This window comes from Dama dama, chromosome 13 (genome assembly GCF_033118175.1).
Source record: "Dama dama isolate Ldn47 chromosome 13, ASM3311817v1, whole genome shotgun sequence".
In the NCBI taxonomy this organism is placed as follows: Eukaryota; Metazoa; Chordata; class Mammalia; order Artiodactyla; family Cervidae; genus Dama; species Dama dama.
Window position 1 is genome coordinate 42270860 of NC_083693.1, and position 23022 is coordinate 42293881.

A 23022-nucleotide genomic window follows, 5' to 3' on the forward strand; every position below is an offset into this window, starting at 1 on the left:
TCGTGGGAGGTGTGCCTTTCTTTATCAGCCATGGGAACAGAGGGCGGTGTGCTGGGCCATGGGGAGGGTCCTTCCGCCCGCCAAGGTCTGCCATGGGTGGGAGGGGAGCATACCTCACGTGCAGAGGGAAGTAGCAAGTATAGAATGAAAGGGCATATGCAAATATAAATGTAAACTTTTCTCTTAATTATATCGGTGATTGTAGTATTCATATTCTTATGCTGGAGACTGTTGTGTATGCAATGTGGGGTAGGATGAGTAATTATGGAATACTCCTTATGTTCTTGAGAACTAGGATTCTCAGTGTGAAAAAGAAAAGAAACATGTAATATAAAAAGGTTACATAAACCCCTGTAGTCTTGAATTTGAAGTAGCAGTATAAATTATCTCTATTTCTATCTTTTAAGTATAGCTCTAGATATAAATAGAGACATAGCATAGATCTAGCTCTCTCCTCTAAAGCAGCTTAGAAAGAATGACCAATCCAGTAGAAATGAGCATCCCAAGTGCCAGGTTGTGGTCTTGAAATTCAATTTACCACTAAACACCATCTGAACTTTCTGAAGAAATGCCTCATTGTTTGGTGCAGGAAATGTAAAGATGAGGCTGGAACTCTTGCCATGCCAGATGGTAAGGCAGTGATCAGAACCTTTTAGGTTAAACGTTAAAATGACTCAGGCACAAGCTGAAGAGACTCCACTGTGATGATGGTACTGATCTTAGGTGGCCTTGGCCTGCAACTGCTTGAAGCGGAGCTTGGGTCCCCAGCTGGAGATTGAGGACAGATTGCAGCCGTCAGAGCACCAAATCCTAATCACTAGACCAGTGGTCAGTGACAAGGGCCTTGGCCTTTCAGCTATGCAGAAAATAATTGCCACAAAGACAGAAAGTAGTGAAACAAGTAAAGTATTCATTAGGAGGTAAAAAAGAGTACAGTAAATGTAGATAGACACACAGGGAGACTCGGAGAGAGAGAGAGAAAGAGAGAGAGAGAGAGAGGGAGGCCGACTTGTGTCAGTGTGGCAGTTTGAATTACTTTTATGAGGCATTGCTTTCTCCCATGTGTACACACGCATCTCTCCAAGATGGATTCTACTGCAAAGGCCTGTGGATAGAGCATCTCTTGACATCACTCCCCTTTGACCTCCAAGGAGCCTTTCTGTGCATGTGTGGTCATGGAGGTCTTCTGACTTTGAGAATGAGAAATATTTGATTTGGGCAGGGCCCAGCCTCCTCCCTTAATTGTCTTGCTATGCTCATTTGACTTCCCTGCTGGCTCAGATGGTAAAATGCCTACCTGCAATGCGGGAGACCTGGGTTCAATCCCTGGGTCAGGAAGATCCCCTGGAGAAGGAAATGGCAACCCACTCCAATACTCTTGCCTGGAAAATCCCAGGGATGCAAGAGCCTGGTAGGCTACAGTCCATGGGGTCGCAAAGAGTCAGACACGACTGAGCGACTTCACTTTCACATGCTCATTTGAAAAGACCCTGATACTGGGAAAGACTGAAGGCAGGAGGAGAAGAGGATGACAGAGGATGAGATGGTTGGTTGGTATCACCGACTCAATGGACATGAGTGAGTCAACTCTGGGAGTTGGTGATGGAAAGGGAGGCCTGGCGTGCTGCAGTTCATGGGGTTGCAAAGTGTCGGACACGACTGAGCAACTGAACTGAACTGATGCTCATCTTGGAGTTTCAGTCCAAAGGGAATAAATCTCCAATAGCTTTACTCTGGCCCACGGGGAGAGGTGGGTCGTCCATCTACTTCCTGCCTCCGTACAACAGATTTCAATATGAGCAAATGCAGGTAAATATATTGTAGAAAATGGGAGCCTTTTGGAGAAGGTAAAATTATAGAGGGGAAAATTAGGAAAGACTATGTAGTGTGAGTTGGAATTTGAAGTATTGGTAATAGAACACATATAACAAACTGTTGTTGTTCAGTTACTTCAGTTCCGTTCAGTCACTCAGTCGTGTCTGACCCTTTGCGACCCCATGGACAGCAGCACACCAGGCCTCCCTGTCCATCACCAGCTCCCGGAGTTTACTCAAACACATGTCCATTGAGTTGGTGATGCCATCTAATCCTGTTGTCCCCTTTTCCTGCCATGTTCAATCTCTCCCAGAATCAGGGTCTTTCCCAGTGAGTCAGTTCTTCGCATCAGGTGGCCAAAGTATTGGAGCTTCAGCTTCAACATCAGTCCTTCCAATGAATATTCAGGACTAATCTCCTTGCTGTCCAAGGGACTCTCAAGAGTCTTCTCCAACACCACAGTTCAAAAGAATCAATACTTCAGCGCTCAGCTTTCTTTATAGTCCAACTCACCTCCATACATGACTAATGGAAAAAACATAGCCTTGACTATATGGACCTTTGTTGACAAAGTAATGTCTCTGCTTTTTAATATGCTATCTAGGTTGGTCATAACTTTTCTTCCAAGGAGCAAGTGTCTTTTAATTTCATGGCTGCAGTCACCATCTGCAGTGATTTTGGAGCCCCCAAAAATAAAGTCTGCCACTGTTTCCATTGTTTTCCCACCTATTTGCCATGAAGTGATGGGACCAGATGCCATGATTTTAGTTTTCTGAATGTTGAGCTTTAAGCCAACTTTTTCACTCTCCTCTTTCACTTTCATCAAGAGGCTCTTTAGTTCTTCACTTTCTGCCATAAGGGTGGTGTTATCTGCATATCTGAGGTTATTGATATTTCTCTCGGCAATCTTGATTCCAGCTTGTGCTTCATCCAGCCCAGGCTTTCTCATGATGTACTCTGCATATAAGTTAAATAAGCAGGGCGACAATATACAGCCTTGACGTACTCCTTTTTCTATTTGGAGCCAGTCTGTTGTTCCATGTCCAGTTCTAACTGTTGCTTCCTGACCTGCATACAGATTTCTCAGGAGGCAGGTCAGCTTCAGTCACTAAGTTGTGTCTAACTCTTTGCAACCCCATGGACTGTAGCACACCAGGTTCCTCTGTCCTCCACTATCTCCTGGAGTTTGCTCAAACTCATGTCTATTGAGTTGGTGATGATATCTAACCAATTCATCCTCTGGAGCCCCCTTCTCATTTTGCATTTACTCTCTCAGCATCAGGGTCTTTTCCAATGTGTTGGCTCTTTGCATCAGGCAGTCAAAGTATTAGAGCTTCAACTTCAGCATTAGTCCTTCAGATGAATATTCAGGGTTGATTTCTTTTAGGATTGATTGGTTTGATTGCCTTCCTGTCCAAGGGACTCTCAAGAGTCTTCTCCAGCACGACAGTTTGAAAACATCAGTTCTTTGGTGCTCAGCCTTCTTTATGGTCCAACTCTCACAACGTTATGTAACTACTGGAAAAACCATAGCTTTGACTAGATGGACCTTTATTGGCAAAGTGATGTCTCTGCTTTTTAAATTTGCTATCTAGGTTTGTTATAGCCTTCCATCCAAGAAGCAAGGGTCTTCTAATTTCATGGCTACAGTCACCATATGCAGAGAGGGTAATGGGGCATCGTATCGACAACTTGGTTTCAAATGACTTAGGGGTGGAGGTGGGAGAATAATACATAGGGTGAGAAAGAATGATAAGGTAGTAAAAATGTCAACAATTTGGGGCTTTGGGTGGTTAGAGGGAATTATTTTGTACTATTATTGCAACTTTATTGTAAACTTGAAATTACTGTAAAATAAAAGTAAAAATGTCACATTTGCAAAGACAATCTAAGCACATGGGGAAATATTCAAGTTACATGAATTATGCAGTTTACTAACATGTGCAGTATAACCTAAATTTTGTTGAATAAAAATTTAATTCAATAAAATTATATAGTTTTAGAAGGATTAAAAAAGTTAATTGTTATCTGTTAGTGATAGAGCCATGTTAAAGCAAATTAAATTTGGAGGACTTAAGCTACTAGATGCCAGGACCTACTGTAAAGCTACACAAAGTGGCACAAAAATACATCAGTGGGACAGAATAGAGTCAGAAATTGACCAATACATAACAGTCACCTTATTTATGACCAAGCTGCCAGGGAAATTCAGTGGGGACACAATTTAAAAAAAAACATAGTGATCAACTGATACCCAAGGAAAATAAGAACCTTGATTCCTATCTCACTTGATACATAAAAGGTAATATGAAATTAATCATAGGCCTAAATGTGAAAGATAAAACTTACAGAAGAAAACATAGGAAAATATCTTCATAATTAGGGCAAAGAGTTTTTAAATAGGACACAAAAGACTCTATCTATCAAAATAAACTTTTATAAATTAGACTTATAAGAAATTCTTTAAAAGTACCATTAAGAAGGACTTCCCTGGTTCAGTGCTTAAGACTCCACACTTTCACTGCAGCGGGCACAGGTTCGATCCCTGGTTGGGGAACTAAGATCCCGCGTGCCATGCAGTGTGGCCAAAAAAACCTCCCCCCCAAAAAACATTTTAAGCATGCTAACTTTTAATTATTTTTTTCACAACTTTAGCTTTTATATTTTTTATTCATACAGGTCTGGTTTTTGTTGCTTTCTGTAAAAGAATGAATTTGATTACAATTTTAAACTGTAGACCTCATGTGACATGTTGTCTGCTTTTCCCTCTTATTAAAAAAGCAGACTTCAGCTAGTCAACTTCACTCACACAGAAGTCACTGACTACACACTTCCTCCTGCCACTGAATCTTTAATTTCTTAATAGAATGCCCCAGCTTAACTGTATGTTGAAATGCTGATCTCAGGACCAATCTTGGACGTTTCTGGGAAAGTTTGGCCACAAAGTTACACAAAGAACAGTGCTAGGGTTTCAGATTCTCAGGGAAGACTATTCCTTTATACATCAGCTCCCCTTTCACTGCCCTGCCTTCCGAGCCAAGCAGAGAACTTTTCTTGTCCTCTTAGTGCTGATGCATCGTTTTGAGTTTTTTGTTTTTTTGTACTCTGCCCTTTTACTTAGGATGCAGCTCTTTCAACGTTTTCAACTTTATGTAGTGGTATATGGTATCAGTTTTAATTGCTCAGAGGTCCAGTCCAGTGTTTTGGTGTTAAAACAAAAATCTCCAAGCAAGGCTTCCAGGACCACTTACCTCTCTGTAAAGGTGATCATCAGCTTCCAAAGCTCACTGCCTTTTTCCAGTTACCCCTTCATTTCTGGTATCAGAAGATTCCCCACAACTATGTGATTTTTTTTTTTTTAAATTGGAGGATAATTGCTTTACAATGTTGTGCTGGTTTCTGCCGTCTAACAATGGGAATCAGCCATAAGTATATATATATGTTCCCTCCCTTTTGAACCTCCCTCCCACCCCCACCCCCAATCCCATCCCTCTAGACATCACAGATTGCTAGGCTCCCTGTGTGTGATTTTTAATAAATGTATTATTTTATACATTTTTGTTTGTAGCAGGAGTACTTGCAGATGATTTTCATTTGCTATCTTGCCATTCCTAGAAACTGCCATATTAACTTTATAAAGTTACTTTCAAAATGCAAATGTACACTCTTATAATTTGCTTTCCAATAGCTAATGATTGGCCAAATAGTCTCTTGAAGGATTAATGAAAAACTTTTCACTACTTTCTCAGGGAAAGCTAATGAGGGTATTGTCTCCAAATATGGACAGACTGACTGAAGGACTGGGCCTGGACACTTTCTTTTTCACCAAGTATGGTCATCCTTCTTTGTCTTCTGTCCAGACCTCTGATTCTATCTGGAATCTGACCCTGCTTCTGACCACAGCACCTACGTGGTAAACTGGTTCCCAAAGAACCTGCTTGGTCCTGGGTTACTTCTTCATTCATTTACTCATTTAATAATCTATCATTACAAAACTCAGAGAAGCTTACCTCCTTTCCTGGGAGCAACAAGCCATAGCAAGACAACCACATTTGGTAGATGACTTATTTACTCAATACCTATTTATTGCTCATCTACTACGTGCCAGGTCCCAGTCAACCGCTGAAGATAAAGTGCAGGGTAAGATAGTCATTGCTTATTCTCTTATGGAGCGGATAATGAAATCGTCAAAACAAAAACCTCATGAGCACTTAGTCTATTTAGATCCACTGTGAGGAAAACAAGATGACAGGGTCTTCATTTCACGTGCTACTAAGGTTATGCTCAAAATCCTCCAAGCTGGGATTCAACAGTACGTGAACTGAGAACTTCCAGACGTACAAGCTGGCAGAGGAACCAGAGACCAAATTGCCAACATTTGTTGGATCACGGAGAAAGCAATGGAGTTCCAGAAAAACATCTACTTCTGCTTCGTTGACTAAAGCCTTTTACTGTGTGGATCACAACAAACTGGAAACTTTTTAAAGAGATAGGAATACCAGACCATCTTACCTGTCTCCTGACTGGTTCAAAATTGGGAAAGGAGTATGTACATGGTTGTATACTGTCACCCTGCTTATTTAACTCATATGCAGAGTACATCGTGTGAAATGCCAGACTGGATGAATCACAAGCTGGAATCAAGATTGCCAAGAGAAATATCAATAATCTCAAATATGCAGATGATACCACTATAATGGCAGAAAGTGAAGAGGAACTAAAGAGCCTCTTGATGAGGATGAAAGAGGACAGTGAAAAAGCTGACTTGAAACACAACACTCAAAAAACTAAGCTCATGGCATCTGATCCCATCAGTTCAGTTCACTTGGTCGTGTCGGACTCTTTGTGACCCTAGGCTTCCCTGATCCCATCACTTCATGGCAAATAGAAGGGGGAAAAAAGTGGAAGCAGCAACAGATTTCATTTTCTTGGGCTCAAAATTACTGCACATTATGACTGAAGCCATGAAATTAAAAGAGGCTTGCTTCTTGGAAGGAAAGCTATGACGAACCTAGACATCATATTAAAAAGCAGAGATATCACTTTGCTGACAAAAGTCCATATAGTCAAAGCTATGGTTTCTCCAGTAGTCACATACAGATGTGAGCATTGGACCATAAAGAAGGCTGAACACTAAAGAACTGATGCTTTCAAATTGTGGTGTTAGAGACGACTCTTGAGTGTCCCCTGGACAGCAAGATCAAACCAGTCTATCCTAAAGGAGATCAACCTGAATATTCATTGGAAGGACTCATGCTGAAGCTCCAATACTTTGGCCACCTGATGAGAAGAGCTGACTCACTGGAAAAGGCCCTGATGCTGGGAAAGATTGAAGGCCAAAGAAGGGGGTGGCAGAGGATGAGATGGTTAGATAGCATCACTGACTCAATGGACATGAATTTGAGCAAACTCTGAGAGATAGTGGAGGACAGAGGAGCCTGGTGTGCTGCAGTCTATGGGGTGGCAAAGAGTGGGATACAACTTAGCAACTGCACAACAGCAACAATGAGGAACCTAGGCTTTAGGAAGATGGGGTAACATTCGTGAAAATCTCCTATATTAGAAGAGTTCAGTTCAGTTCAGTTGTTCAGTCGTGTCCAACTCTTTGCAGACACGCCAACTCTTTTGGACTGTAGCACACCAAGCTTCCCTGTTCATCACCAACTCCCGGAGCTCGCTCAAACTCAAGTCCATCGAGTCGGTGATATCATCCAACCACCTCACCCTCTGTCATCCCCTTCTCCTCCTGCCCTCAATCCTTCCCAGCATCAGGGCCTTTTCAAATGAGTCAGTTCTTCGTATCAGATGGCCAAAGTATTGGAGCTTCAGCTTCAGCATCAGTCCTTCCAATGAATATTCAGGACTGATTTCCTTTAGGATCAACTGGTTTGATCTCCTTGCAGTCCAAGGGACTCTCAAGAGTCTTCTCCAACATCACAGTTCAAAAACATCAATTTGTCAGTGCTCAGCTTTCTTTATGGTCCAAGTCTCACATCCATACATGACTACTGGAAAAACCATAGCTTTGACTAGATGGACCTTTGTGTCTGCTTTTTAACATGCTGTTTAGGTTTGTCATAGCTTTTCTTCCAAGAAGCAAGAGTCTTTTAATTTCATGGCTGCAGTCACCATCTGCAGTGATTTTGAAGCCCAAGAGAATAAAGTCTGCCACTGTTTCCATTATTTCCCCATGTATTTGCCATGAAGTAACAGGACCGGATGCCATGATCTTAGTTTTTTGAAGAAGGAGGTTTGGTATTCCCATCACTTTAAGAATTTTGAATGCTGAGTTTTAAGTCAGATTTTTCACTCTTCTCTTTCACTTTCATTAAGAGGCTCTTTAGTTCCTCTTCACTTTCTGCCATCAGGGTGGTGTCATTTACATATCTGAGGTTATTGATATTTCTCCCAGCAATCTTGATTCCAGCTTATGCTTCATCCAGCCCGGCATTTCACATGATGTACTCTGCATATACATTAAATAAGCAGGGTGACAATATACAGCCTTGACTTACTCCTTTCCTAATCTGGAACCAGTCCATTTTTCCATGTCCAGTTCTGACTGTTTCTTCTTGACCTGCATACAGATTTCTCAGGAGGCAGGTAAGGTGGTCTGGTATTCCCATTGCTTTAAGAATTTTTCAGTTTACTGAAGAGTAGAGGAGTAACTAGCTCCGTGCTAGGCCCTCCCAGAACCTGCAGTTTATCTGCTCTCCATAGTCAAGCTCTCCTGCTCAGTTGTTGCCTTCGTCTCAGTCCATACACTGGAATGTTGCAGTCCTGCTTTTACGTTTGTGCACACCAAATCAGTCTTCAGTTGCTAGGATCAACCTCATTATTTTCTTAAATATTTACCTGTTTTTTTTTTTTTTGGCCTTTCCTTAATCCTTGAATGAGTTCCTCCAGTAGAGTTCGAACAGAATAGTTTAATTCTAACCTCTGGGCAAAAACAATCTGTTCTAACTACGCATCTAAAATACAGTCGACCGTACAATACCAGTTTTACGCACGGGATTTAAGTATCCCCGTATTTTGGTATCCACGAGGGGCTCCTGGAAGCAATCCCCTGAGGATACCATGGATGATTGTATGCAGTTTCTCTGAGAGTTCAGTGAAATTCCCCTTCCCGAACTGCTTCTATGAATGACTGATATAAATCCCACTACTGCACGTTGGGGTGTACTAGAAACCCTTGGTAACTTCTCTCAACGTACCAACTTTTAGAGGAAGTCATCGTTGGGTTCCTAGTATGCCTTCGCAGGCATGTTCGCCACGAAAAGCCAGAAGCGAGGAGCACAAAGGAAGCTGACCCCTCAAAGACAGGCCGTTTCCTGGTGAGGAGTACGAGGCTGGGGCGAGTCTGAAGAGGCCGCTCAGAAAGGGTCCTTGCCGAGCGACGACTGGTCGAAGCTGGAGACCCAGGGCCGAGAGTCCGGAAACCGGCGTTCCCATCTGCAGTGCCGTACGGACCTGGCGTAACCTGCTGACTCTGCATGCGTGCCAGGACATCGCGGGAGTCGCGGGGCTGTAAACATCACACCTGGGACCCATCTGTCAATGCAGGAGACAGAAGAGACGCCGGTTCGATCCCTGGTTCGGAAAGATCCCCTAGAGCAGGGCATGCAACCCACTCCAGTATTCTTGCCTGGAGAATTCCATGGACAGAGGGGTCTGGCGGGCTGCAGTGCGTGGGGTCGCAAAGAGTCGGACAGGACCGAAGCGACTTAGCACGCGCGCACGCAAACCTCACGTCAGACCTCGTTCCGGTGACCTGCGCCTTGGAAGACTGACTGATACATAATACTCTCACACGAAAGCAAGAAGACACCCTCGCGCCCGGACTTTCAAACTGTAGAGGAGCTACACCCCCGGAAACCGGAAGCTTTACAACCAGCGCCCCCTTGCCGGCCGGTTATTTATAAAGGGGCGGGGGTTGGGTGGGTGGGGGAGCGGCCTCAGGAACTGCAACTCCCAGAATGCAGCGCGGAGCTTCCGGTTTCCGGCGAGAGGACCTGAGTGAGTGTTTACACCGGCGGCCCTGCGGCCGGGTTCCTTCCGCGGGACGGGTGAGGGCGCTGGGTCCCGGGCCGCGCGGGATCGACCTGTGGTGACTAGTTAGCTGGTTCTGTGGGAGTGGTGGGGTCGTCACCCAAGAGATAGTGTCCCTGTCGCAATATTAACTATCAGTGACCTTGGGCCGCTGACTTCACCTTTCTAGATTTTGGTTCCTTCGGCTGTAATATGTAGATGATAATGCCTGTCTCAGAACAGTTGTGAGGATTAAATGATATATAGTGTATTAAAAGATTCATTTCCTTCCCTGTCATTAACCTGGAGATGGAAGGTTTGAGGGTGCCTTAGGATCTGCTGCACAGCCTCGAAGCCTTTTCTTTCCTCTTCCAAAGAAGCCACTTTGGAAGCAGTAATGATTCTAACAAGGCCTTGTCTTGTCTTAATTCTCCCAACCGCCCGGTTTCTGATTCATTTTCTGGGTACCCATAAGTACCGGGCATTGAGTCAATAAAGACAAAAATTCTAGTCTTTGCTTTCAAGAGCCTCTAAGAATGAGATGCAGAGACGATTGAGAAGTAAATAGTATAGATATTTTAACCCTTGGTCATGAGGGACTGTGACAACAACAGAGGGGGGAGACAGAACAGAGGAGGTTGTGTTTGAGTTGCTCTTGATCAGAGTTTGCTTAGAGAGGGAAGAGGAGTTATATGCAGAGTTAGCAGATGAGCAGAGTTGGGGAGAACTTTGTTATGAATCCAGGCTTGGTGGGGGTGGACTTAAGTGTTGGGGAGGGTGGGGCAGCCCAGAACTCTTGAGACGGGAAGGCTGGTAGAGAGAACAGATGTGAATGTTTTTGAAAGCCAGGCTGTGGCGTTTAGACTTATTCATAGAAGTGGTTTGATTTCTAAACAAAGGAGTGTCTTGATCAGATCTGCATTTTAAAATGATGACTGGCAGCGTGGATATTTAACAGGGAGAAGCAGGAGGCAGGGAGCTTCTGGTAAAGCTGTTGTGGTGGTTAAAGCAAAAGTTGATGAAGAAGCACAGAGTCTATGTAAGGGAGAGGGTTGGATGATCTCATTTGAACCTCACAACGCACCTGTTAGGTGGGATGGCATTTTTATGTCCACTGTAAAGCCAAAGAGTCTTAGAGAGCTGAAGTTTCTTGCTGCCATAGAATGAGTGAAAAGAGGACCTGAGATTCTAGTTTAGGCCTCCTGATGCTGCATCCTGAGCTTTTCCAACAGAGTCACAGAGAGTTCTCATTCAACCCTGTGGTGGGGTGTGGGTGGTGTAGGTCTGTCCTTTAACCACTAAGCCTTTGTTCCTTTACAGGGAGAAAGAGAGAGCGCGAAAGAGAGAGGATGTCTCTCTCAGATTGGCACCTGGCGGTGAAGCTGGCTGACCAGCCACTTGCCCCCAAATCTATTCTTCGGTTGCCAGAGACAGAGCTCGGAGAATACTCCCTGGGGGGATATAGTATTTCATTTCTGAAGCAGCTTATTGCTGGCAAACTCCAGGAGTCTGTTCCAGACCCTGAGCTCATTGGTGAGTCTCTGTGGACTGGGGATGGGCTTCTGCTCTGATTTCTTTTGGGGGAGAATCATTCTGGAATCACAAGGGTAAATTAAGAGTTTGGGATTTGTTGTCTCATAATGTAAACACTGGGCTGCCCTGGTGGTTCAGTGGTAAAGAATCTGCCTACCTATGCAGGAGATGCAGGTTCAATCCCTGGGTGGCAAAGATCCCCTGAAGAATGAAATGGCAACCCACTCCAGTATCCTTGCCTGGGAGATGCCATGGGTGGAGGAGCCTGATGGGCTACAATCCATGGGGTCGCAAAAGAGTCGGACACGACTTAGAGACTAAACGAAAACAAATGTTAACACTGCTGGGAAGTGATTGTTGTTAGGTGAATAGGAACAAATCATATAATAAAACCGTTGGTTACATTTTAGTTGTACAATATATTGAACTACTTCATCACAACATTCCTTAACTATAACATTCTTTGAAAGAGCAAGAACTTGGGTTGGAAGGAGGTGCTGGCTAGGGAAAGGCCCTTAGTATATGGCATTTCAGGTAGGTCTTAAGGGATGGTTAGAAGGATTTTTAGTTAGTTGGTTGGTTGGTTGGTTGGTTGGAGGGAAGACAGTGAAAAAGGAGAGATGGCAAGGGCATTCTACGTGAAGGAAGAAGGAATTTAAATATTTCTTTTTTTCTTTTTTTTTGTCTTTTTTATTTTTGACTATGCTGTGTGGCGTTCAGAATCTTTGTTGCCTGACCAGGGATCAAACCCTGGACTCCAGCCAGCATCACTCTAGTGAAAGTGAATATAATTAAATTGTATTATTAATGCAATGTCATATAAACTAGAAAAATGGTATAAACTGGCAAAAGTATATTTTCAGTCATGCATGCTAAGTCTCTTCAGTTGTGTCCAACTCTTTGCAACCCCATGGACTATAGCCCACCAGGCTCCTCTGTCCATGGGATTCTCCAACCCAGTTGGAATGGGTTTCTGTGTCTTCCTCCAGAGGATCTTCCTAATCCAGGGATCGAACTCATGTCTCTTAAGTCTTCTGCACTGGCAGGCGGGTTCTTTACCACTAGTGCTACCTGGGAAGCCATATATTATTAATGCAATGGCATATAAACAGGCAAAATGGTATAAGCTGGCAAAAAAAAGTGTTTTTAGTCATAAAAACATGGGGTTCATTCTTTTTTATTGTTACATTTTCCCATTGATTTAAATGGTGCAGTCTCCATGATGTTAAGGTCTAGAGTTTTCCTGTGTGTAGATTCTGTATTTTATCAGTTTACACTTGTAACAATTGTTATTAAAATGTATTTTTTTTTTATTTTCAAACTTTATTTATTTTGTATTGGGGTATAGTCCATGAACATTGTTGTGGTAGTTTCAGGTGAACGGTGAAAGGAATCAGCCATACATATACATGTATTCATTTTCCCCAGGCCCCACTTCCATCCAGGCTGGCAAAATGTATTTATTAAGAGTACTTTTTAAAGCATATATCATTCTCTAGCTGTCTGTCCAATCAAGATAAGGTTCTTAGGGGACAGAAGTCATTTAAATTGTTATGAGGAGCAAAATATAAATGAACGATTCTTTTTTTTTCCTTCTCATAGATCTGATATACTGTGGCCGGAAGCTAAAAGATGATCAGACCCTTGACTTTTATGGCATTCAACCTGGATCCACAGTCCATGTTCTGCGCAAGTCCTGGCCTGAGCCTGATCAGAAACCGGGTGAGTGTTGGCTCTTAGACAGGCAGAGCTTCTGAAATATCTGCAAGGGAAGGAGGGTCTGTGCGTCCTTGAGGCAAGGGCCTGGGTGGAACATAGGGGAGATTTACTGAGATGATAATAAAGGATATCTTTATTATTTATTGGATTGGACACATTGATGAACAGTGTAATTTTGATCTTCTTGCTGCCAGCGGCCACTAACAGAAGGCACTTTTAAGTTCATTACCCATTGTTTTAGTGGCATGGAGAGTATGTATCTATGTACATTCCTTTAGGGCAACAGTTTATTTCTCAGTGAACCTTGTATTTTTTGGTTATTTTTGTTCTCATTAGAAAGAAGCTGAAAACTCCTTGCCCTCCTCTAAATGTTATGGTGTATTCTCATGTTCACAGATCTTCGCACAAACTGCTTCAGGCGGGTGATTTGTTCAGTCACCTCACTCCTGCTAATTTATTTTCCTGGAGTTTGAGAATGTTCGAATGGTGTGAAAGTAGCTCTTGGAGGAAACATACAAAGCCTCTCATGCCTTTCTGACTTATTGATAAAAGGTGCCGCTTGGAATTCATAATTTAAATTTCGCATCTGTGTTTTAAAAGCCTCCCTGAGGATAAAGCTAAGCTGTGTAAGAGATTAGCTTTGTTAAAAACGGGCAGTTTGACATATTTTAATAATGTTCACAATTGCTGTGACTGGTTATCAGCTTGAAATTCTCCCTCTTTTCAATTCTAAACATAAAGGACAAAAAGATCTTCTTTTGTACCTGACAGGAAGTGAGAAAGAGAAAGGCAGTCTCTGGTATCCAGGGGCTGGCTTGGCCTTCAGCTAGGCCTTGAATTGTGAACAATTTCACAGGTCACCAGCATCTACAAGGCCACTCACTCTGGGGCCATAATGGATCTAGATAAAAACTAAGATTTCCTCTCATTTCTGAACAGAGCCATAAATCTGCACATTGACTAACCACAGAAATGACCAAATAACCCTCTATCCTGCCTATTAGGAGTGACTGCTGTTTCTTCACCAATTTCAGCTTTCATCTTGCTCTAGTTTTCCTTCCTTCTAGATAAGAATTATTAAGATACCTAATCATAAAATCACCCCCACTTCCTGACAGCCTCCAATCCACAACAAAACCCTGCTTCCTTAAACTTCCCGCACCGAGACCCCTAACTAAAGCCCAGACCCTCTGAGTCCCTTTTAGCGTGCTGCTGTTGAGATGCCCTGTGGTCCTGGTGGTGCGCATCCCTCTGTATGAGCAGTAAACACCCCTGGCACAGCTGCAGGTGTGCCCCTCTGGTCTTTGGCTGGGGGGGATTGACAGACGGAAAGGAGCATTTGTTGCTTCTTCCAGCCAGATTGTTGCGGTTTGATATCTCATTTAATCAAGTGGCTCAGCAGGTCAGGTAACAGTATTCGCGTTTTATACATGAAGAAAAAGAGGATTAGAAAGGTATTCATTCAAGGTCATCTGCTTAGAAAAATGAATGCAAGAGCTGGGATGTGAATCCAGGTTTTCCTGGCTCAAGAGTATTCTTTCCACTGGGCTGGCTGCCTCCCACTTCCAAAGGATGAGATTAGCTCAGAGACATTAAAGAGACAACTCTTTAGCTGATTATGGGCTTAAGATTTCAGAGTCCTTTTTATCCCCTGGAAATTTATTTTTGAAACAAACGGACTTTTTATTCAGAGGTGAAAATAAACTTTTAGATTTGAAAAGAAATTTTTGTGACGGCATTTTAGATATTTTATCCTTGAGTGTTCTTTCAAGAGGAAGCACATTTCTTTATCTTCCACCAGATTAGATCCTGTAGGAGGAGAAAGTGTCAGTTGCTTCCTTCCCACCTGGACCCCTTTGGTGGTTCTCTGCAGAAGGTTACAAATCCCTTTAGGATCTCACTTAGGCCTGCTGTTTGAGCAGGGGTATGTACCCTGGGCTCCAGCACAGAATCAGCTTCGTGTTCCTTCAAAGCACCTCATGCTTACATTCTCCCAAGCCTTTGCGCTTGTTCTCATTTAGGCCTGCAATACCTTTTCCCCCAGTCACCATCTGTTCTACCTTTAATACTCCTCTCAAACGTTCTCTCCTGGGAGGTGTGGTCCTCCCAGTCAGTAGTGCTGTCGGCCTCCATGTGCCTAATGCCCTCACTGTGGTCCATGTCTCTGTTGTTGAAGCCCTCAGCATGGTATTTTGTAATTGTGTGTATGTGTGTTTGATTCTCTCTCATTTCTCTTACTGTCTTATGAGTTCCTTGATGGCAGGGACTCTTACTTTTTTGCATTCCTGTGCCTTGCACAAAACAAGATTCACTCCAAAAGCGTGGAGTAAATGCTTGGCACAAATTTGTTTAACAAATAAGCCAGGTAACTTACTTCAGGTGAATATTTTTCAAAAGAGACAACCCTCATGATTAGAACAATAGATAAGGGTGTGGTTGCCACACAGAACCCCAGGGGTGCCATTCTCCTTGCTTTGGGAATCGTGCCTTTGGAGTTGAGCAGTGCAAGGCCATATAATCACAAGTAGCCTTCCTGGGTGAGGGTCACCACACTTTTAAAAGTGTGATCCAGGGTGGACTTCCTGCCTACTCCCCCTTCTTTTACTGAAATTTCTATGAAATGGGCTGATGTCCTAAATTATCTATGAAATGGGTAGATGTCCTAAATAGTAAAGTGACCAAGTAAAGCTAAGACAACTGCTAGACTTTCCCATATGTATGAGTCATAACGTCCAAAGATCAAAAAGGAACTTTGAGTCCTAGTGACATGCTTGTTTTTGGACATGTGATGAAAGTTTGTTCAGAAGCCTAGAGGTACAATGTTGTCTTGGTCCTTCTTATATTTGTTTGTTTGTTTTAAATCAAAATAATATTACAGAGGCCTGAAAGAAAATACCCAGGAGAAAACAGTTACCCCCCCAATCCTGTCACCTTGGCTTGTTCCCTTCCAGCCTTGGCCCACACGCACACTGACTTCTCATAAAGTTTTACTAGAGAACACCCATACAACTTTACGTTCTATTTCTTTCTCTTAACATATTGTGTCAACATGGCTCCATATTGTTCAGATGGCTTGCAGCACTTATTTTAAATCACTGCACAAAAGTCTACTGAGTTCATTATACCCTCCTCCTTTCCAAGTGTGAAAAGTCTAGAATTCCTGCAGTGGGACATTGATCAGAACAGTCTCTTTCCTAAGGTAAGAGTCTCCTCTGCTAGAACTTGAATTTGTTTATCTACCGAAGAGGCTTAAAAAGAGAGTGCCGTTTTCATGTCTGTGGCATAGCTTTTTTTTTGATTGGGTACCCATTCTTGGCGGGGTGAGGAGGGAAGAGAACCCGCACCTGGACTTTGGCTGAGGCGATGCACTGCGTCTGTGGCAGGGGTGAGGCCCTGGTCACAGGGTGACTGAATGTCTTATCCCCAGAACCTGTGGATAAAGTGGCTGCTCTGAGGGAGTTCCGAGTGCTGCACACGGCCCTGCACGGCAGCTCCTCCTACAGGGAGGCGGTGAGTGTGTGCTGCGCCCCCTTCGAGACTCTTGGCAGGCCTGCTGGAGAGGGGTGGTGCAGAGAGGGAGCCGGAAGCTGGTTGCCATGGCTCCCCAGAGTTCCATGGGGAGGTTTCACCATGTCGGTGGGTCCCAGTAGAACCCTGTCTTCCCCCAAAGAGGCTCTCAGCTAGGCATTGTTGATTGCCTCTAATGATAATGATACAACCTCTCCTGACATTGGCCTCATGGAATGAGTATAGTTACAGTCAAAGGATCCGTATGCTGTTTCTGCTGGGCCTCATTCTTTGACTTGGACTGACCTGCTTGCCCACCACTCCTTCCCAGGATCCCCTCACTTGGAAAATGCACTGATGACTTTCCATAGGAGAGTTGATAAACAAGATGAAGACAGCTGCAAACTTCCCAATATATATAAATGCAAAATGATAGTTGTCTGGAGATTGAAAAGGACTTTTGAAATCTAGAGAAACCTTTGTTATTGGGCTTATAATAAGAGCTTTTATTGTGCAAGCATTAGAACTAGAAATGGGGGAAAGGACCATAGATTGAAGGCTTATTGTGATCTTGCTTTTATGTTGTTTCCCCTCCAGTAAGCCATGATCTCAGAGAAAAAAAAGAGGTTCATCTCTTTCCTGGGGCTATTGTTCCACTGTGGTGGTGTGTGTGCAAGCACTTAGAGGAAGGAAGTACTTCAGCTGTGTGTGGGTATTTCTGAGTGCACCGAGCTAGTGGGAATGTTCAGCCCTCCCCATTTCTCCTGCAGGTCTTTAAGATGCTCAGCAATAAGGAATCTCTGGATCAGATCATTGTTGCCACCCCAGGCCTCAGCAGTGACCCCATTGCTCTTGGTAAGTGCAAGGCTGAACTAAAGGAAATAGGAACTGTTGAAGAAGGAGAAGCCAGGAGGAGGCAATTACGTTAAAGCAGCTTTGACACATCATGTGAAGATTCACTGGTCTTGTGGCAGGAGGGGGAGTAATCCAGATGTGTTCCATATACCCAGCCCTGCAAGGGCTGCAGCCCCACAGGGAAATCGTGGCCTAACACACACCAGAAATGAGACTGTGAGGAGGGCATGTGAGGGCAGCAGTTAGCCCGAACCACAGAGTCAGGGAAGACTTCCTGCTCACCTTGATGGACAAGGGGAGAACCTAGAGACACGGGGAAGAGAGGCTGGGGTGCTGTACACAGTATGTAACCTCTGTGCGGGGGGGCAGTAGGAGCAAAATGGGGAGCACGAGGGCTGTGCTCCTGGCACATTGTTTCCCCACTTTCCATGAGGATCCCCGTTAAGCTAGTTGCCCCAAGGCCTCCCCACTGGATCTGGCTACATTTCCTGTCTCTGAGGTGACCCCTGTTCTCCTTCAGGGGTTCTCCAGGACAAGGACCTCTTCTCTGTCTTTGCTGATCCCAACATGCTTGATACGTAAGTATGCCCATCTTACTACGGGCACTTTTTCTCTCCTCATGGTCGGGCCAGAAGCCTAATGGTTGCCCTGGATTCTGCTCTTGGAGCCCATCCCCCAAATCTGTCCTATAAATGTGTCAGGAGGTGGGGAGGAGCCAGGGCTGGAGGAGGGGGTGCGGGGCGGGGAGGTGAGGACAAAGCCCAAGGGCAGGGGCAGGCAGAAGTGGGGATGAAGCAGGGTCCCGAGGGAGGTGGCTTTGCAGGCCAGGCTCAGTTTAGATCTCATTCAGTAGATATTAGGGAGCCTGTGAAGGATTTTAAGCTGGGAAACAAATAGGTGCATACGTCCCAAAATTTTAGAGTTGGAAGGGAAAGTAGAGGTTGTGTCCCTTTATTTTCAAGTGAAGAAAACAGCTAAACCCTTGGAAGGGTGGGGACCAGCAGAGGCTGCCCGATGAAGTGGTGTTGGGAGTTGAGACAGGAGACTACCCCTGAGCCTCTGGGCTGTGCGTGTCCCATCATGCATTGCCAGAGAGGAGAGTGAAGCCTCTGCGGGGGCCCCAGGGTGAAGGCCTGCTGATGCTGAAGGCAGAGCAGCAGGGAGACAAGCCGCCTGGAGGGAGGTGCTATAGCCAGGGAAATTTAAGGACAACAGGGGTGACTCGACTGTTGTGAGGGGCGCCCAGAATTCCTGCCAAACCCACAGATGCTCTTTCCTTCTTAGTCACCCTTGAGTTTCTTCCTGCTCCGTCTCAGGTTGGTGCCTGCTCACCCTGCCCTGGTCAATGCCATTGTCCTGGTCCTGCACTCGGTAGCAGGCAGCACCCCACTGCCAGGGGCCGACTCCTCTTCCCGGGGCATGCCCTCCAGCTCCTACCGGGACATGCCAGGTGAGCCCCAGGACAGGGGGACGCGGGCCCCGGGGAGTGGGCAGTGGCCCAGGGCTTTGCTTTACTCGCAGCTATGTATAGTGCTGGCAGAGGGTGTTCCTTGGGAACTCTGGGTTTGAGTCAGGGAGAGCATCTGTCCTGTAATTTTCCAGGGGAGAGATGAGAACATGAATTTGGAGTAACTAGCGCCAAGATGCTGGAGCAGCGCCTGTGCCTTCCTGTTCCTCCTCCTGAAATCTGTCCTCCCTCCTCCAGGTGGCTTCCTGTTTGACGGGCTCTCTGATGATGAGGACGACTTTCACCCAGTAAGTGACCGGGCTGCCTGCCACTTGGGGGAGATGGTGCTGGGAGGCACCCTCCCCGGAACCTGGCACGCCCAGCAGGGGGTGGTCAGAGGCCCTGTGGGGGCCCAGGTGTGTCACTCTATTGCTGTGAACCTGGCAGCCTGGGGAGTCTCCCCAAGAACTGTTCCTGGAGCAGGGATGGGGTTCTTCTGAGAACCACTCGGGGCTGCCGCCCTGATGTGGGCACCTCCCTTGTCCAGAGTGCCAGGTCCACGCCCTCAAGCAGCACCCCCAGCTCTCGCCCAGCTTCCCTGGGGTACAGTGGAGCTGCCGGGCCCCGGCCCATCACCCAGAGCGAGCTGGCCACCGCCCTGGCCCTGGCCAGCACTCCGGAGAGCAGCTCTCACACGCCGACTCCTGGTACCCAGGTATGGAGAGAAGGGGTGGGAAGGTCCAGGCTGGGCCCCCAGGGAGAAGGGCCCAGTGGTAGAGTGGGTTTACCATTGCTGATCCTTGTGCTCCATCTGCTTTGATCTGAGCTCTACCTGGAACCCCAGTGGATTTCCCACTGCAGCTCAGGTGACCTCCCTTCACCTGCCTTTAGGCTCAGAAGTCTGGGGCTCATCCCAGGCCTGACTGACTCTTCTCAGCAGTTGGAAGAACCTCTTGTCGCATAATGCTTCCTTACTTATTCCTGAAAGTGGCCAAGCATACACAAAGGCTTAAGCATTCCTGGTGATGGTCACTCCAGTCGGCAGGGCCATTTCTCCTCTCCCAGTGTGGGTCCTAGGCTTGGTCAGGGGTCCCATTCCATCTCCCCGGAGCAAAAGAGTACAGAACCCTTTGTGCCCACATAGAGAGCTTTTAGGTAGCCCTGTGTGGCTGTCTCATGCTGGCCCCTGCTGGGAGGCAGTGGTGCGGCACCCTGGGCACCCTGGGGTGATGTGACAGCAGTGGGTGTGTGCTGGGAGACTGGGGTGGCTCTGAGGGTGGCACTGACCGTGGTCTGTCTCTAGGGCCACTCCTCAGGGACCTCCCCAATGTCCTCCAGCGTCCAGTCAGGGACGCCCATCACCAACGATCTCTTCAGCCAAGCCCTGCAGCACGCCCTGCAGGCCTCCGGGCAGCCCAGCCTTCAGGTCAGTCTTCCCCCTTCTGATGTTCACACGGCTTCTTTGGTACTTTGGACGCTGAGCTTTTCTCTGCTCTGCGAGGCCCTTCCACTTGGCCTGCTTTGCTGCAGGAACAGCTGGGGCGTGACAGCGTGACAGGAGAGGGTGCTCCCAGCAAGGGTGGTTGTCCTTGCGGCTTCCACTCCTGCACCCAGTGCCCATGGCCTGGCTCCACTGACCACTGGCTTGGGTATTTCAGTGGCTGTTTCAGTTGAGGAGTCACTCATCCATCCTGTGAACATGGACTGAGCCTTGAGCATGTCTGGTCCAGGCTTGGTCCAGCTCCTGGGCTAGTGATGAGCCAGTCCTCATTCCTGCCATGGAGGGGCACCAGACAGTCACTGAACTGAGAGAACAACAGGGTGAGAAGCTGGCCCAGGCTTGAGGTCAGATAAAACTTTTCTGAAAGTGGTGTTGTACCTACTGTCAAAGAATTCATTAGAGGTTAGCCAGGCAGAGAAGGGGATGTTTGGTTGAGGGGATGTGGTGTCCCAGCAGGGGCAGCTATCTGTTTGAGCGAATGTGGAGGTACACATGGCAAATTGGCAAGAGCAGAAGGCAGTATCCATGATGAGAGATCCTGAGAGTAAGGGAGAGCAGACGCCTGAGTGTGAGGGCCTTGAGTGCCTGTGTAAGGAGATGAGGCTTGTCCTGTGGTCACCAGGGAGCGGTATGATCTCCCCTGCCTCATGGAACACGGAAGCTTAGCTAGCAGCTAAGTGCCTCACCCAAGGGGTGCACATTTTATTACACGCCTCTGTGCACAAACTGTTTGCTTCACTCTCTTTCCTTTGCTCCTAAGCCTGGGGCATGAACGTCATATCTGGAACTGGTCCATGGTCATGAAGCCATCAAGTGACAGGGACAGGGTCCGGCCCGTGTGGTTCTCACTGCCCCACGTGGCTCTGCTGACCGTGAGGGGAGCAGGAGCAGGACTTGGAGACAGTTGGTCTTTTTGGTTCCTTTATCATCTGCAGCCTGATGCCTGTTCACTCTGCTCTTCAGCTCAGAAGCTTTTATGTCTCCACCTGGCCTGTAAACTGAACTTGAGTTGGTTTCTGTGGTTTTCTAAAAATTCTCCACATCCTCACCTTTGCTTACCTGCTTCTTTGAATTTGCATTTCATCTTCACTGCCTTCTTTCCCACAGTATAAACACATCCTTTTCCCTAAGGTATGCACTTCCTCTTTCATGAGACAGAGATACTGAAAATACTAAATTTCTTTAAATCCATAGAGAAGGCCTTTCATAGCTGAAAGTCAAAAAATCAAGGAACCATTGTATAAAGAGTAACATATAGTTTGAATTCATAAATGTGAAAATTTCTGCAAAGCAAACCAAACCAACATACAAAAAGAAGAAGCAAAGTCTGAAAGCTGATCACAAACTGGGAAAGAAATCTGTAACGCAGATCAGACAAAGGGCAAAACCTCCCTGAATTGAAGTTCTAGTGATTTAGGACCAACAGCTCCCTAGAAAAGCAGGCGAAGGATAGTAACAGACTGTTCACCAAAAAGGAAGTACAGATGGCCTGTAATTCCTTGCAGCCCCATTGCTCGGAATTTATCCCGGAGATGTATGTGCATGCAGAGAGTGACATTTGTACAGAACCAGTCACTGCAGTGTTTCTATAATGGCAAAGATTGGAAACTGCTCTGTTGTGGTACATTTCAGGACATCCACAAGCACTTTCTATGATACCTTAGTATGTTAGAAAAAAAGGAGAGATATAAGAAAAGGGTAAGTATAGGAATGTATGTTTATATTTCCTCAAAGAGGGTAAAGTAGGCTATCAGGAATGGGGGAGACGAGTAGATGAGTGTGACACTTTCCACAGTGTGGTTTAGTCGCTCAGTTGTGTCCGACTCTTGCAACCTTACGGAGTGTAGCTCATCAGGCTCCTCTGTCCATGGGATATCCCAGGCAAGAATACTGGAGTAAGTTGCTATTTCCTTCTCCAGGGGATCTTCCCGACCCAGGAATCGAACCCGGGTCTCCTGCATTGCAGGCAGCCTCCTGTAGTGCAGGTGGATCCTTTACCAACTGAGCCACCAGGCACTGTGTATCATAGTAAAACAGCAAAGTTAATTTAAAAGTGTGTGTGTGTCTGTAGATACAGCAGAGAAAGAAAGTAATCTTTTGAAATTTAGACATTGAATACTTCATGCTTTTTCTTTTTGATCTTTATGATACATATCCCCTTTTATTGGAAAAACTTTTAATTTGTTCCCTAAACCCTCAGGCCTCTCCATAGACCTCTTCGACAGTCGGTGGACCTCCTCAGTGTGCTGTGTTGTATGGAACCTCATGTCAGCAGCTTTCCTGGAGGAACACACCTCCTTCTGCTAGAGGTGAACAAGTCTCTTTCGGATCCTTACTGACCGCTCCTGCCTGTCCTGTCTTTCTGCAGAGCCAGTGGCAGCCCCAGCTGCAGCAGCTGAGGGACATGGGCATCCAGGACGATGAGCTGAGCCTGCGGGCCCTGCAGGCCACCGGGGGGGACATCCAGGCGGCCCTGGAGCTCATCTTTGCTGGAGGAGCCCCGTGAACTCCCCGCTCCTCCTGAACCCCCAGCAAACTGCTAAGGCGCTGCCCATGAGAAGCACTCTTGAAGGTGCCCCATCTCTACTCTCCCCAATACACCTGATGGTCGACCTTC

At 45.9% G+C, this 23022-nt stretch overlaps 1 protein-coding gene across 3 annotated transcripts; it reads left to right on the forward strand.

Moving 5' to 3' along the window:
• The first annotated feature begins 9773 nt into the window (after nt 1-9773).
• On the forward strand, nt 9774-23022 carry UBL7 (ubiquitin like 7). Of its 3 annotated transcripts, none has more exons than XM_061159005.1 (11): nt 9774-9831; nt 11164-11376; nt 12979-13098; nt 16523-16605; nt 17373-17457; nt 17978-18035; nt 18774-18907; nt 19163-19212; nt 19452-19619; nt 20208-20330; nt 22774-23022. In XM_061159005.1, exons 1-11 carry the CDS (start codon nt 9792-9794, stop codon nt 22909-22911), a joined length of 1212 nt encoding a protein of 403 aa, XP_061014988.1. In that variant the 5' UTR covers nt 9774-9791; the 3' UTR covers nt 22912-23022. The 3 variants fall into 3 exon arrangements, with proteins under 3 accessions (XP_061014988.1, XP_061014989.1, XP_061014990.1); XM_061159006.1 differs by having other exon boundaries at nt 9808-9881; XM_061159007.1 differs by lacking the exon at nt 9774-9831 and adding an exon at nt 11023-11027.